This window comes from Glandiceps talaboti, chromosome 2, assembly GCF_964340395.1.
Source record: "Glandiceps talaboti chromosome 2, keGlaTala1.1, whole genome shotgun sequence".
NCBI lineage: Eukaryota > Metazoa > Hemichordata > Enteropneusta > Spengelidae > Glandiceps > Glandiceps talaboti.
The window spans coordinates 28,259,645-28,273,026 of record NC_135550.1 but is presented as its reverse complement, the minus strand read 5'-3'; the positions used below and the strand labels follow the sequence as shown (position 1 = coordinate 28,273,026).

At 33.2% G+C, this 13,382-nt stretch overlaps 1 protein-coding gene across 1 annotated transcript in view; it reads left to right on the top strand.

Annotated features, from left to right (window-relative positions):
- The window catches only part of LOC144448915 (RAC-gamma serine/threonine-protein kinase-like), a 30,162-nt gene that overhangs the window by 2,807 nt on the left and 13,973 nt on the right, over window positions 1-13,382 (top strand). Inside the window, exons 3-4 of the mRNA XM_078139274.1 lie at window positions 11,671-11,796; window positions 12,330-12,441. Of these exons, the coding sequence (XP_077995400.1) occupies window positions 11,671-11,796; window positions 12,330-12,441 (238 nt within the window). The remainder of the gene's footprint in view (window positions 1-11,670; window positions 11,797-12,329; window positions 12,442-13,382) is intronic.

The following is a 13,382-nucleotide window of genomic DNA, read 5'->3' as shown; positions in this document are numbered from 1 at the left end:
TTTGCTGTTGATTTGTACCCTTGAGTAGATGTGCACTTGCATTTGTCATTTTTTATTTCTTTTAAACGTGAATTTCAATAAATATGATAAATATTGAAATATGCATACAAAACAAATAAAACTGTGAGCACTTCTCATGACAAAAAAAATTATTATGGTTAGTGGAAGAATACAAAATGTTCATGTTGATAGAAATTACACATCTCAAGAGTGTTCAGTGTTCTCAAACCATTATCATATTGACAGTTTAATATTGAGATGTCAGTTTCTGGTTGCAAAGGATTGCTTTTCTTTTTTTCTTTTTTTATATATTTGTAAGGCAGAATGTTGTTTAGCCAAACTTGTAGCAGTTGATTAAAATAAAAATAATCAACAGACTTTCTAAACATGTAACTTGAAATATGGTGGATGATAGTACAGAATATTGTATTTTGTGAATGTCTAATATAGTAAAATGCATAGAGTAATTCTCTGAATAATTATCTCTCCCTTGTAGATGATATTTGATCCCAGTGATAGCTGTTGTATATTTCATTGATCATGATTGCTTTGAGCTGAACTCCTGCATTCATTAACACCAGTATTGCATATAGTGCATTATTCAAACCATATCTGTTAAGTTGTTTACAAGTTACTTTTAGATAGGAAGACTTCCCCTTCAGTGTCCTGGCATTGCTATAAAGACCACATTGTGTGGAGTGCAGAACAATCTAACAGTCAACTTAGAATCAAGGAATATTGATTGTAAATAACATGTGATAGACATGATGTAATAATGTACATGTGCATTTTAAGAGAAAAGTTTCATTTCATATTTCTGCGGAGGTCAAATAAAAGATATTTAATTAGTTTATAGAAATTGATCATTTTGAAATTGTTTTAATGCACTTCCATGTGAGTGATGTTAGAAATACTTCAGTTTTCATGAGTTTGTTTCTAAAACCTCTGAGACGTGAATGAATTTATGAAATACACTTAGGAAGCAAACCGTAACTTCCAGAAGGGGACAAATTTCAGTTTTTATGCTGGCAGTAGTAGGTTTATGTAACTTAGAATGACATGGCATTTAAATTGAATGATATTTTTTGGGGGTAAAAGGAGAAGTGAGCTTTTTCCTCTCAGAAATGTAGAAGTACTTGAAGTACACGTACTTAGAACAAAATCAGTTTATCAAAAATTCTGTATGTGGGTAAATATAAATACGGTCCTTTGTTTTGAAAATGTTGATTAAAACAGGATGATTGATCCACTGATCCAAGTCAACAAATACAGATCACTGAATTTGAAACTTTTATCACTATGTCTGACCAAGTCATTGTGACCGTCATGGCTGATATGATGTGAACTGACAAGGAGGGTGAATTATGTTTGTTTTTTGTCGCAATCTCTTGTAATGTTTCTATACAATCTGAAGCCTTATGCCTCATAGAAGTCAATGGCCTTGTAGCCAAATGTCAAGGCAAGTAGCCTTGTTATATGTACAAATTGTACTATGCCTCTTATTATCTTTAGGTGGAAAACAATCATACTAATAAAGTTGCTGGTCTTCTATTTGTTGAGTCAAATTTGTATACTAGTAGTCATCAATGATCAAGTTTCTCCTCATTTATATGTACAAGAATAGGCAACATTCCATTAACGTGTAACATCTAAAATATGCTCCTTGACCACATGTGTGATACCAGTGGACAAGTACATGTATAGAGAATGATCAGTCCATTGACTTGTAAAATATGTTCCTGACCACGTGTGTGTGATACCAGTGGACAAATATAGAGTCTAGAGAGTGATCATTGTATTAAGTGGTAGGCCAAATCTCAACAAATTTTGTGCATGGCAACACAATGACTCTTAATACCCCTTCAAGAGATTAGTTTGTCAGTAGTAGGGTGATATTAGATTTGGTCTATGCAAGTATTTCATCAATGGTTTACCTATCAAAAACTCAATATTGGTGTGGGTATCTGTTTGCATGTTGGTTTGTACAGCCGGATCTACTGAGGATGGTCTTAGTGCTATCTATCAGGTTTTCATCTCCATAAACAGACATATGACTAACATACATGTACCTGCAGTTTCTTCATCTGAGGCTGGTACCATATCTTTATAAAGGTGAATTAATTTTATTTGAAGAGTTCTTGAAAGACACAGATTGTACAGTACTTTTGACTTATACCATAAACTCTGATTAATTCCAAACTTACTGCTCTTATCAGTTTCAAATACAAATATTTGGTAAACCTATGCTGACAAAAATTCCAAATGTCAAACCAAACATTTTTTTTGTCATGATGACATGTACAGTCAAACCTAGACAAGAACAGGGAAGTGTTTTGCAACCCAATATTCTGTTGCCGAGTGGAGAGTGACCCCATGATGTACATGATCTTTCACCTTGTGATCAAGGAAGTTTGCATGTTCCAGAGACAGTAAGCAAGGAAGTAGTAATATAGACAATTGTGTAATAGGACACATGGTCAACATACTAGTATTTTTAGGTGACAATACATAACAGACGTAATTGACAACCCCATATATTTGATACAGAAGGTGAGTGGTCGTCAGCAAAACAATCAATGACAAGCATAGTATGTAACAGTATTCTAACAACAGTCACTCATATCACATGTCTTTTAAAAAATTTATAGCTTTCTTTTAGTGAGACATAAACATGATCATAAATATTGCTTTATTCACAAAAGAGAGTACTTCTACTGTAGCAGTGTCTGTGGAAATCAGAATTGTTACAGCATTATTTAGCAAATATACCATGAAATGGGAATGGGGTTATAAAGGTGTAAACTTAGATTGAGCAAGTCATACTGACAAAGCACTTTGTGCTTTGAACAGATTGATGCATTATTAATTTGTTTACCAAACTAGATATGTGTCTGATTCTGAGTGTCACCAAAACCAAGGTAGGCTGTTTGCCTACTTCCTCTATTGCTATGTCTTTCTTATCATACAATTTACTTAGGTCAATCCAGGGTCAGCTGACTTTGCATAAACAAAAAGGTAAAAGGTCAAAGTTTACAGAATCTTATCAGCCCAGAAGGACAGTCATCATTTGTCAAAGGCACTGTGTCCACTCAGGTTATTTGACACACCACTGACACATAACAATTTCTTATGACAGTCACATACTGACAGATACCGTGTTCCCCAGTGCCTCACTATGAACCAACTCTGGTCATAGGCCTGAGCTGTTGTTACTCCTATTTCACTGTTCTAGTACTTGTTAGTTGTAACCTGTACACAAGATGAAAATATCTAAATCATTCATGCATCATATCTGATTCTTAAATGTTAGATTATTGTGGGAAGGGGGTTCTTTTAGAGCTGTGCAGAGGTCATTATGGTATATAGTCAACTCTACATGTAGGTCGCATGCTTCCACCCTGTGATGTATAGGGTTTTCCCTAGGTTTTTAAAGTCTATAGAGTAGCAAGTTCCACCATTTCAGGGATCTCCCCAGGTCTTTACAGAGTAGTGGATTGCACCCATTATATCTTGAAAACAATAGAAAATAATTAACATTGCAATGTTTTTGTGATGTCAACATCCTACTCATTTCTTAGTGAGAATACATCTTGCTTTTCATACTCCATTTGGTCTAATTTGAGGAAATCCATGTATTTATATAATTTAATGTACTTTACTTTATTGTTATTCAGCACCCCGAGCACTCCCACCGTAAATTTCGTATAAACTGACCAATTAAAATTTTTCCTTTTATAAAGCCGTCACCATTTCCTTGAAAGTTGTGCAGCTTTGAATATCAATATATGGATGTTGCCATTTCAAGATATAGATCCACATAGAGAATTTCCTCAAGGGCAATATGATGTTGATTACCAACAATCACATAAGCGGCTATAGCCATGTGGTGGCATATTACGTTAAATACAAAAAAGTACAGTACTTAATCCTCTTTCTCCTGAACTATAGTGGGTATTTGTTTGTACACAACTAAGTATAAGTTGGGAGAAAGAGGATTAAAAACCCAAGATAGGTAGAACACAGCTGTATATACTATGGTGTACACAGTAAAAAACAAGTGGAGGTGAACTCAGGTGTTCTACTTGTCTCTTAATGTGGATGCTCAGACATTAATATCTTGGTTCAAATCTAGGTTCATGTTATTTTGGATGAAGTAATGAAGTAAAAATATTATTACATATATACCAGTGACTACTTGCACCAATGTGCACACATACTGATATTTGCACTGCAGTGCAATATCGAAAATATTATTATTGCGTATATGCATGCAGATGATATGCAAATGATGGTGTGATTGCACAGTATCATTTTTATGGAAATTTGCTGTTTCGGATAAACGTATTAATAACAGAACCCCATGTCGTGTGAGTTCCAGTGTGGTCCGGGGATTGCACTCATGTTTTGTAGTGTTCTCTGCGTCACCTTCACTCGCTACACTCTTGAAAGTATAGCTGCAAAGAACAGAGCAAGTACTCTTGCAAATATCCCAGATTACATCACACTTGCACTTGTACATCATTTTTCTGTCATATAAGATGACTAGAATATCTCCTGTGCTTCGCATGGAATGTACATATTTTGTTTGGTAAAAACTGGCATATGGCGTAAGCACAACTCGAATAGAGTCCAAGACAAATCACGTTGTAAGAGTAGCACTCCACAGGTATCATCAACAGTGATGAATCCCACAAATTTCATGTAGAACTGTTTTGTGAACATAACACTACTAATATTTTTCTAATTTATTTGGCTGAATCAGAAGATACCCCAGACAAAATTCCTTCTTTGTAGTATAGATATTGTTATATGTGATAAAAGGGAGCTTCTCACAGACAAACAAAACCCATGGTACATATATTGACAGATGGTAAGAAAGATTACAGTACTTATTACTCTAATATATCATTGACCAAATTAAAATACAAAATATGTGTTTGTAAGTATTTTTTCACAACTTGGTATTCACCTGGAGAATAATGATACAACACAATCTCAGGGTATTGTGAGAATGTTTAAAACATTGTGCTACAGAGCTTTTGGTGCTAATTTCTGTAATTAACAATTTTGAAGTGTCACTTTTCAAATGCTTGGATTTATTTTAATCATGAGATGTCTTTGATCAAAATTCAAAATACCTTCCAAAATATTGTTAGAAAAATTCAAAATACAAAATAATATTAAGGCTCTCAGAATATTTAAATCACGTCTTTCATAATATGGATGTACTCACTGTCAGTAAACCTGTATATTGTTCACTTCAACCTCTGTGCACCCTTTCAAAATTTACAATCTCATTCTTCTTATAGGAATCAGGTGCTCATATATGTCATACAGACAGTCTGACAGACTGACAGACTGGAGACTGTATGGCTATAGTATAAGTGAAATCAGCCCACACACCATACATCAGAAAATTGCCATAACATTACTGGTAACATCTGGGCAAACATCAACTGTCACATAAAAAATGCTCAACTTTACAGATTGAATGATAGTAAAAAGGCGTAAGAATTTGATTACAACTATGTCAAGTCATGAAGTAGAACTAATGATGTAGTTCAAGGAAAAATGGCATTTACACATCCAAGTAATATCCACTAACAATCAAGAAATGTAGAGTAAAAATAGATAGTGTACTAGTACGGGTAGTCATTTATGGAAGGCTACATGTATAATCACAGATTTAGATGATTCATGGCCATTCATTCATTCATTCTTTCATTCATCAACTCACTTGAATTGAAGTCAGTTTAAAACCATCATGTATAGTAACTCTATCATCAATGAATGATTCATCCATTGCAAGATAGTTGTGGCAAGGAAGGAATTCAGGAAATAGTTGATAGAAAAAATAAGATATCTGACAGTGATGGGAATTTTTGTGTCTTTTTAGGGGATCATTAAATCTAAAAACCAGTTTCACATTCCAGAATCTATGTAAGGGTCTGTTGTTTTTACCTCCTTTAAGGAAAGATTATAAAAAGGGGATATATGTATGCGTGTGTGTCTGTCTGTCCATGTCTGTCTGTCCATGTCATAATTTTTCAAAAATGGCTATGTGAATGAAATGAAACTTGATACACATCTTCTGTATTGGAAAAGGAAGAGCTGAGTAGGCTTTAGTAAACATATGAATATTTAATGATACATTATTTTTTTAAAACAATTTCATGAATTAGGTGATATCTTTAGAATGCATACTTCAGAGATTATATAATTTAGTGTATACATTGATAATACCAAACCACATTTGTTCTATAAAGCATGTTGATGTAACTGGATTTTAATGAGCAATTTGCATAATTAATTATTTTTGTAATTAGACAATATTTTAAGAATGCATGCTTCAAATGTCATATAATCTTGTGCAGACATTGGTGATAAAATAGCTCGTTGTCCACTAATCTTGTTGATGTGACTTTCTACAAGCAATGTTAATTCTTTGCCCCACATTAAAACATATTTGACATTGTTGTTTGGTAAATTTGCAAGCATTGGCTTCATGTTTTTTCTGAGACCTTTATAAATGAGTGGGTTATGAACTTCAAAATATATACCATGGTACATGTGCCACCCACAGGAAATTTCCTGTTTACTCAGAATCAAGTCTACATGTCCACTTACAAAACCATTGCCAATGGGTTAATATGTACATGTATGAAAATAGTACGGAAACCTGAGATTCTTTCACTCTTTCTACCCACATACATGTAGGCTGATGTAGATGATAAATAGTGTATGTTAAAGTGATACAGATAGGCTTAGTTAGTCTGCCTACAATCAGTGTCAGGCAATGGATGACTTATCGCTGTAATTTTGATGTTTTACTTCTCAACTTTTACTTTAAATATGATCTTTGATAAAAATTACTGTTGATCCACCTGAAAAGATTAGTGAAAGTGATTACTGGTGAACTCTTGTTGTTACACTGAAGAATTGTTCTGCTAAACTAGATACCATAATGTATGTTGTAGATCACTGATACAGCAGATACACTGCAGAAAGGTACATGTATCATCTCAAGTGACTAACAATTACGAAAAAAAGGAATATTTTGATCGAAGAAAGAAAGAACACTCGTTAAATATCAACAGATAAATGTATTCCTATATGTTCAGCATCTACATGTAGAACAAAGTCAACATCATAAGTTATAGTGTAACCTGCATTTCCATGATGTCATCACACTGCTTACAGCTCTTCAATCATGCACATACAAAAATTTGTATGTATTCAGTGTATGTGATTCAAATGGCATATTGACTGTCAAGTAAAATGTCAAGTATAAAACATTTACATGTATGCAACATACAGACAGAGCTATGCACATATACTCGTAACATACTTATGTAAATAGACATACATATGCACGCACACGCTTACTCACTCACACACGTACATACATACACAAGCACATGCACACACAAGCATTCACACATACATACACATGAAATTGGTGTCAAAATATGTAGGTAGATATCATAGTGTAAGCTTCTGTAAAGATTAATTTTGAGCTGTTGCTATCATGTATGTTATAGAAATTGCAGTGTAGAACATATATTTTGAGATGCCAGTATTCGTAATAAGGGTATGTACTACATATACTGAAAAGAATGTAGTACATGGGTGGGATGAATGGCATGTTCAGTGCTTCTAAATGATTCACAAACACCCAAATATGGTGCATGAATATTTCATATCGTGAGAAACGCTGGTGATGTTCATGGAGTCTGGGTTCATAGCATCAAATTTGGGATTCACGTCCAGAAATTGTTGTGACTGTGAGTAGATATTTCCATTTGATTCACATTTATTGTTGTCTGTCACTCTCTGTTTATTGTGATGGACTTCCTCTATAATGTGTCAAACCCACTTCACAATCCTGCAGTGAGACTTTCATAATACATTTATAAGCATGATTTATTGTATAATACAGGCAATAATTGATATTTTCCAGCTTTAACCAAAACATGTCTATTTTGAATTGTGGTAATCAATACAGTCGACCTTGAACCTCTAAAGATTGTATTGTATTCCTTTTTATGCTCTGTGGTATTGAATGTAAAATGAAAAGGAAAACACTGAATTTATTCAAGCCCACATTTTACACACCATATTATGCTGTATACTGTCTGTTAATTAAGGTTTCAGTAGAAACAGACTAAGGTAGCGAATTACACATTAACTCATGAATTACATTGCTTACAATGTGTGATTAATCAATGTCTAGCTGGTTTCATGTAACTACTGTCTATACTGTTGTTTTGCTATACTGTATCACATGATGGCAGTCTAAAAACAACTCCTGCCTTGTTGACTTCAAATGTTTATCAACATGAGTGATGGCCTTCACTGTGGTGTCTTTGTCTAATGTCATTTTACACTGAACAGTCACGACTGTCTCATTCATTGACAGAGCAACTGTAGCTTGCCAATATGCTAGCTAGCTTACCTCTGTGTGTGTGTGTGTGTGTGTGTATGTGTGTGTATGTATGTAAATGTATGTATGTATGTATGTATATATGTATGTATACATACGTATGTACGTATCTGTCTGTCTGTCTGTCTGTCTGTCTGTGAGCTTGTTTGTCTATATATGTACATACTCAGTATGAGCCAAGCCTTTGAATTGATCAAATAGCTTTCTCATCAACTTATTTTTAAGCGATAAGTATGACTTGAATTTCTAGATTTACATCTACTGAGTCTGTGTAATGCAGTAGACATTCTGCAAATAACTAGCTGTACGTTGTTGTAAATAAGTTCATAGAGGTTATAAAGTAAGAAAATTCAAAAGAGCTTTCACTTTCATTTCCTTGGAAAACTCCGAGATAAAGATATGCCTCGAGGTGCTATAGTATAATCCAGAATTTTTAGATAGTGATATGTCTGTTTTTATCTTATTTGTGTCGTGTTTTCAAAGCTATATGTTGAATTTTTATGAAAAATAAAGTAATTTAATAAGATTAGCTTAAAACTTCATTTGAAATTGAAATTTAAGAACAAAAACACCTTGTTGTTTTCAGAATTAGGTTGCATTACATATTGGTTGATAGAATCAAAACCCAATCCAAACATTGCTAGTAATTTAATACCAAATAAAGACATTACATCATGGAAGCAAAGGCCTATTTTGGATTATGGTTAATATTTAGGTGTGAAAAACAGTTGTGTGGCAGAAGTATGAGAAAAAGTTGGTCCACAACAAAAGAATGATCCTATGTATAAATCCATATTGCTCCATTGAAAAGATAGCACCCATTTGAGAATGTGGAATTGTGAAACCCTGGCCTTCGATCAGTACTGAATGACATCACAATAGTGTTTGTATTTGCAATGACCAGCTGGCATCATCATAACTTGCATCTAAAATGTATTACAACACACTTATTTCATTTGTGCAACAAATCACTGTGGTTATGTATATAACTAGTATATTCTGAATGTCTGTACCTGCATAGACACATACATTTGATTGTGTTTGCCACTGTTTGTATGTATGTATGTATGTATGTATGTATGTATGTATGTATGTATGTATGTATGTATGTATGTATGTATGTATGTATGTATGTATGTATGTATGTATGTATGTATGTATGTATGTATGTATGTATGTATGTATGTATGTATGTATGTATGTATGTATGTATGTATGTATGTATTGTATGTATTGTATGTGTGTGTGTGTGTATGTGTGTGTGTGTGTGTGTGTGTGTGTGTGTGTGTGTGTGTGTGTGTGTATGCATGCATGCATACATGCATGTATGTATGTCATTTTGATGATCTGAGCAGAAGTTTAAACATTAGTGAACATATTGATGTGTGGGGGTTTAGCCCTTCATTTTTCTTTGATTCACAAAATTGATGGGAAAGTAAAGTAACCATAATATGTCAAGGCTCCTAGGATAGTTCAATTGCAATATTTTCTCTTCTCAACATTTGTGTTTCAAGGCAGCTACATGTTATTACTGTGCATTATTAAGACTACAACTAGATTTTGTACATTATGTAGAAATTTATATAAACGAATTGCTGTTTCATTCTACATGTCAATCTAAAGTCATCTTTGATTCTTTGATTTGAGCACGTACATTTTGTTTGTAGAAAATCTACAGGATCTTATTATATATGACTGTGTCATTCCATGATTTCTAGTAAACACATTGTATAATGTAGATGTTACATTTAAGACAAATTAACTGTTGTCATGGAAACATGTAACTCATTTGTCATGAAAATTTGTGACAATGTTAAATTTATCTAGTGATGATACATGTATCAAAACATCGTAAGATACCATCATTGTATTGGTACTACCATTAGTCAGACTTTAAATGTAACACAATACCATCAACAATATGAAAGCCAAACAATTCTATGCCATACAAAAGAAAAAAATAGTAACTTCTGATGACATTCAATTGCATATAAAAAGTACCTGTTGTCGTAAACACTCATGAATGAATATAGTTTATCCTGTTCAAAACCTTGTAGTCAGGTGATAAGAAGTTTCTAAAAAAGTTGTCTGAAAAACAGGAAAAGGAAGGAAGGAAAAATAAAAAAAATATATTGGTTTAGCTTGTCAAAAGTTTGGAAGATCCTATGTGGTTTTCACACTGGAAATGCATGCACTTGTATCGTGGCAAGGATGTACATTCACACAGTAAAGGCTGTTTGCTTGTACAGAATTTTGTAAATACATTGTTTGGGGTATTTGTTTTATTTATACACAAGCTGTCCTTTGTGGTAGCTGTTTCCCCTGGTGACAATTTCAGGAAGTCATACATACCTGGACAGAATATTAAAACTAACTTAAAGACTCATGTATTGTATCCACTTTAAAAGTGCCTGGTGCATCAGGATAGTAGTTGTAAACAAGATTCAAAATATTATGAATAATTCACCTAAACTGTACTATAAAAGAAAATGACCTTCAAATACTGCACGATATTTTCTATATTTCCCTAAAATCATAGCAAGCGCTTAACAATTACCTGTAGTGTGTAATGTCCTTCACCCCAGCCTTGTAAATGTGCTAAGGGGCTTTTAGCTTTCTGTAGTACAAAAAACAACTGTACAATGTTTATACTATAAATCCATATTGGTGTATTACAAGAACTATAAGTGCATACACACATACACCGGTAAATAGAACTGAGTGAATACCCAGTATGCTTCAAACTTGTCACTCATATACTTCTTAATGTCTTTGTTTGGGAATCTTCAGATACAATGGAATAACAAGTAAATTGAAATACAGTTTTTTTTTTAATGACGTGTTCAGTGAGAGGATGCACTAGTATTTATGACAGCCTTTACCATTGATGATTGACTGTCTGTACTATGTACATGTTTGAGTGTAAGCTTCTGTACAAATTGAAACTGCAAATGACTCATTAAATATAGGTTTTAATATACTTATATTTGAAGTTATGAAAGAAGGAAAAAGAGCAATTATTTTATGACGTGCAGTGTATGTGCATTTACATATAGGTTATGTACTTGGAACTGCAGATAGGATGTAAAATGTAATGTTACTATTTCCTGTCCTACACTGCACTGTTGCCATGACAATAATTTGTATTTTTTATTAGTAAATGTACAGCTTTTAATCATACTTCCTTACATAAAGGTAAGAGTGATAATTGTGTTTTGCATTTTCAGGTGAATACATCAAAAACTGGAGACCTCGGTACTTCGTCCTCAAATCAGATGGATCCTTCATTGGGTTCAAAGAAAAACCTACACAAATTGATCTTAATGATCCCCTCAACAATTTTTCAGTTGCAAGTAAGTATTTTTTGTGTGTTTACATGTAAGTTGAATAGTGGGTGTAAAAGATGCAGATTTTTATAACCGTGCACATCATTATTTGATATCCCAGTGAGAGTTATGATACCGAAAATTTGTCTAAAAAATGTCTTATGAATAATGCATATTGTATATAAACGATAAACATATATGTATGTTACATACAAAGAAAGCACCAAACTCATTGTTTAACACTATTTATTGAGCAAGAAATGGTATAGAACTTGATCTGTCCAAAGAAATGTGAGAGCCTTTTTCACACACGAGGATAGTGTTAATTTAAATCATCTCTTGATTAGTTGAAACTTTTGTAAAGCTCTGTTATACATTTCTCTTTCATGATTATGTTATTTGAGGACACAGTAAACATGATGGTATATGTTGTATATATAGATGTAGATTTTTCAACTGGTAGACCATTTCCGTTTTAATACAGACTTGTAGAGAAAGTTCAGACTTTTTATAGTCAAATATGTCCGCTTTTACGTCACTGTCTCATGCATATTTTTCAGAATGTCAACTAATGGAAACAGAAAAACCAAAATCGAATACGTTCATCATTCGCTGTCTTCAATGGACAACAGTTATAGAAAGAACATTTCATGTCGACACACCAGGAGAGAGGTAATGCAATCACCCCAGTAATTACCAGTTCTTTAGAAATAAAATGATAAAAACATATTTATTCCATACCTGTGATATGAGTGGGAGGAAAGTTGAAAACATACTAGAGGAAATGACCCCCTAGGCTGATGGAGATACATATGAAGGTGTTTTAGCTGCCTGGTATTTGGTATGCCATCAACTTTCAAGGACAAATGGATAGTATAATATGTCCACAAAATGATAAATGATCTGTTCCAATTCCTCACTTATGTTTAAGTAGTACAAGGGTTGATGGAGATGATGCTACAAACTGGTATGCTACCCATTGTAAACAACATTTTCAGTTCATTTCCCTGGTGAAGAACACTTTTTCACACAAGAAAGAAAGTACTTGGATTAATAAAATCAATTTTGCCGTGTTTCATAAGCTAATATTAAGTAGTGGATTTAGCTATAACTGTTTGAAATGGTTATCTGGTACATTTATATTTACGTTTGTATTTTAATTTTGAAACTTAGTTTTAATCCTTTCCAATTGTGTCAATATTATATGGAGGAATCAAGACATTCTAACCTTGAAATTCACTGTAGACCCAATTCAATCCCAGTTTGTCATATTTTTAACAGTTTATTTCTTGAACCTATAACCAATCCTTGTTTTTGTCTTTTAATTAAAGCAAACATGTTAAACTGTATTGAGGGTGATTTATGAACTTAATCGTGAAAGTTTTTCTTCATATATTGTCACGTGAAATAAGATTGTTTGTTCTATGTTTGGTATTTCTGCAGCTTGCTATTCAGTGCACTTTGACAGCATATTTGAAATATCAGAGAATTTGAAATATTTACTACAGTCTTTATCCCTAGAAATGTGAATGCCTCAAAACTTTCCTCCATATTATATTCTGTTCTCCTTAGTTAGAAAATAAAACAAAAAGTCTTTCTGTGAGACATTTTTA